This window comes from Octopus bimaculoides, chromosome 2 (genome assembly GCF_001194135.2).
Source record: "Octopus bimaculoides isolate UCB-OBI-ISO-001 chromosome 2, ASM119413v2, whole genome shotgun sequence".
NCBI classification, from domain to species: Eukaryota; Metazoa; Mollusca; class Cephalopoda; order Octopoda; family Octopodidae; genus Octopus; species Octopus bimaculoides.
Window position 1 is genome coordinate 191,636,838 of NC_068982.1, and position 1,230 is coordinate 191,638,067.

The 1,230-nt window shown below is 45.3% G+C and overlaps 1 protein-coding gene across 8 annotated transcripts in view; it reads left to right on the forward strand.

Moving 5' to 3' along the window:
* Window positions 1-1,230, forward strand: part of LOC106879914 (anoctamin-8) — a 111,185-nt gene that overhangs the window by 87,373 nt on the left and 22,582 nt on the right. For all 8 annotated transcript variants that reach the window (XM_052965812.1, XM_052965813.1, XM_052965815.1 and 5 more), the window contains one exon: window positions 661-822. In XM_052965812.1, coding sequence (XP_052821772.1) covers window positions 661-822 — 162 coding nt within the window. The remainder of the gene's footprint in view (window positions 1-660; window positions 823-1,230) is intronic.

A 1,230-nucleotide genomic window follows, 5' to 3' on the forward strand; every position in this document is an offset into this window, starting at 1 on the left:
GGACGGGACGCCAGTCCATCGCAGCGTTACTCAAGAAACAGGAAGAAAGAGTGAGAGAAAGTTGGGGCGAAAGAGTACAGCAGGGTTCACCACCACCCCCTGCCGGAGCCTCGTGGAGCTTTAGGTGTTTTCACTCAATAAACACTCACAACGCCCGGTCTGGGAATCGAAACCGTGATCCTCCGACTGCGAGTCCGCTGCCCTAACCACTGGGCCATTGCGCCTCCATATATATATATATATATATATATATATACACACATATATGTGAGTCTGTGTGGATGTGTGTGCGTGCATATATGTATGCCTTTGTGAACAATGCTACAGCTATGAATGGTGACTTCATTGTTTGTGGTTGAGTCACAAATGGAGACATTTGTTGACATCTACCTTCAACAAATCCTCCAATTAGCTCTACACTTTCAAATTCCTTTGGAATTACAAATGTCCCTTTCTTGGAAAACAGGTAAGGGTTAGTGACAGGAAGTGCATCTAGCTGTGAAAATCCCACTTCCTCTCATCCAAGCCTTGCTAACATGCATAACTATGATTTTGATGGTTAGTCTTAGTATTGATGTCATAACTATGATCCTACTGCTGAGTCTTAATATCTATGTCATAACTCTGATTTCATTTTTATTTGTATTCTTCTTGCTTCAGACATTCGATGATTGGTGCTTTGTTGGTTTTGCGTTGTTTAATGTGTTGTGGGCCACTCTTTACTTGGAACACTGGAAGCGAAGATCAGCTGAGCTGGCTTACAAGTGGGGGACACTAGACAAAAATGATGAAGTTGTCATAGATCCCCGGCCTTTTTATAAGGTGAGAACTTTCAAACTAATTTCAAATTTGTTGAATTCTTATTTTATACAAACACACACCCAGACACATGCATGGCGCATTATCTCTTTACTACGTTCAGGTGCTGCTTTTTCCATACCACTGGCACAGGGAGCCAGTCAGGTGGCACTGGCATCAATCCACATTTGAATGGTGCTTATTACATGCCGCAAAGCACGGGTGTTAGTCAGGCAGCACTGGCATTGACCACGCTTGAATGGTGCTTTTTACGTGCCACCAGCACAGGTGCCGGTCAGGCGGCACTGGCACTGACCCACACATAAATGGTGCTTTTTACGTGCCACCAGCACAGGTGCCGGTCAGGCGGCACTGGCACTGACCCACACATAAATGGTGCTTTTTACGTGCCACCAGCACAGGTGCCGGTCA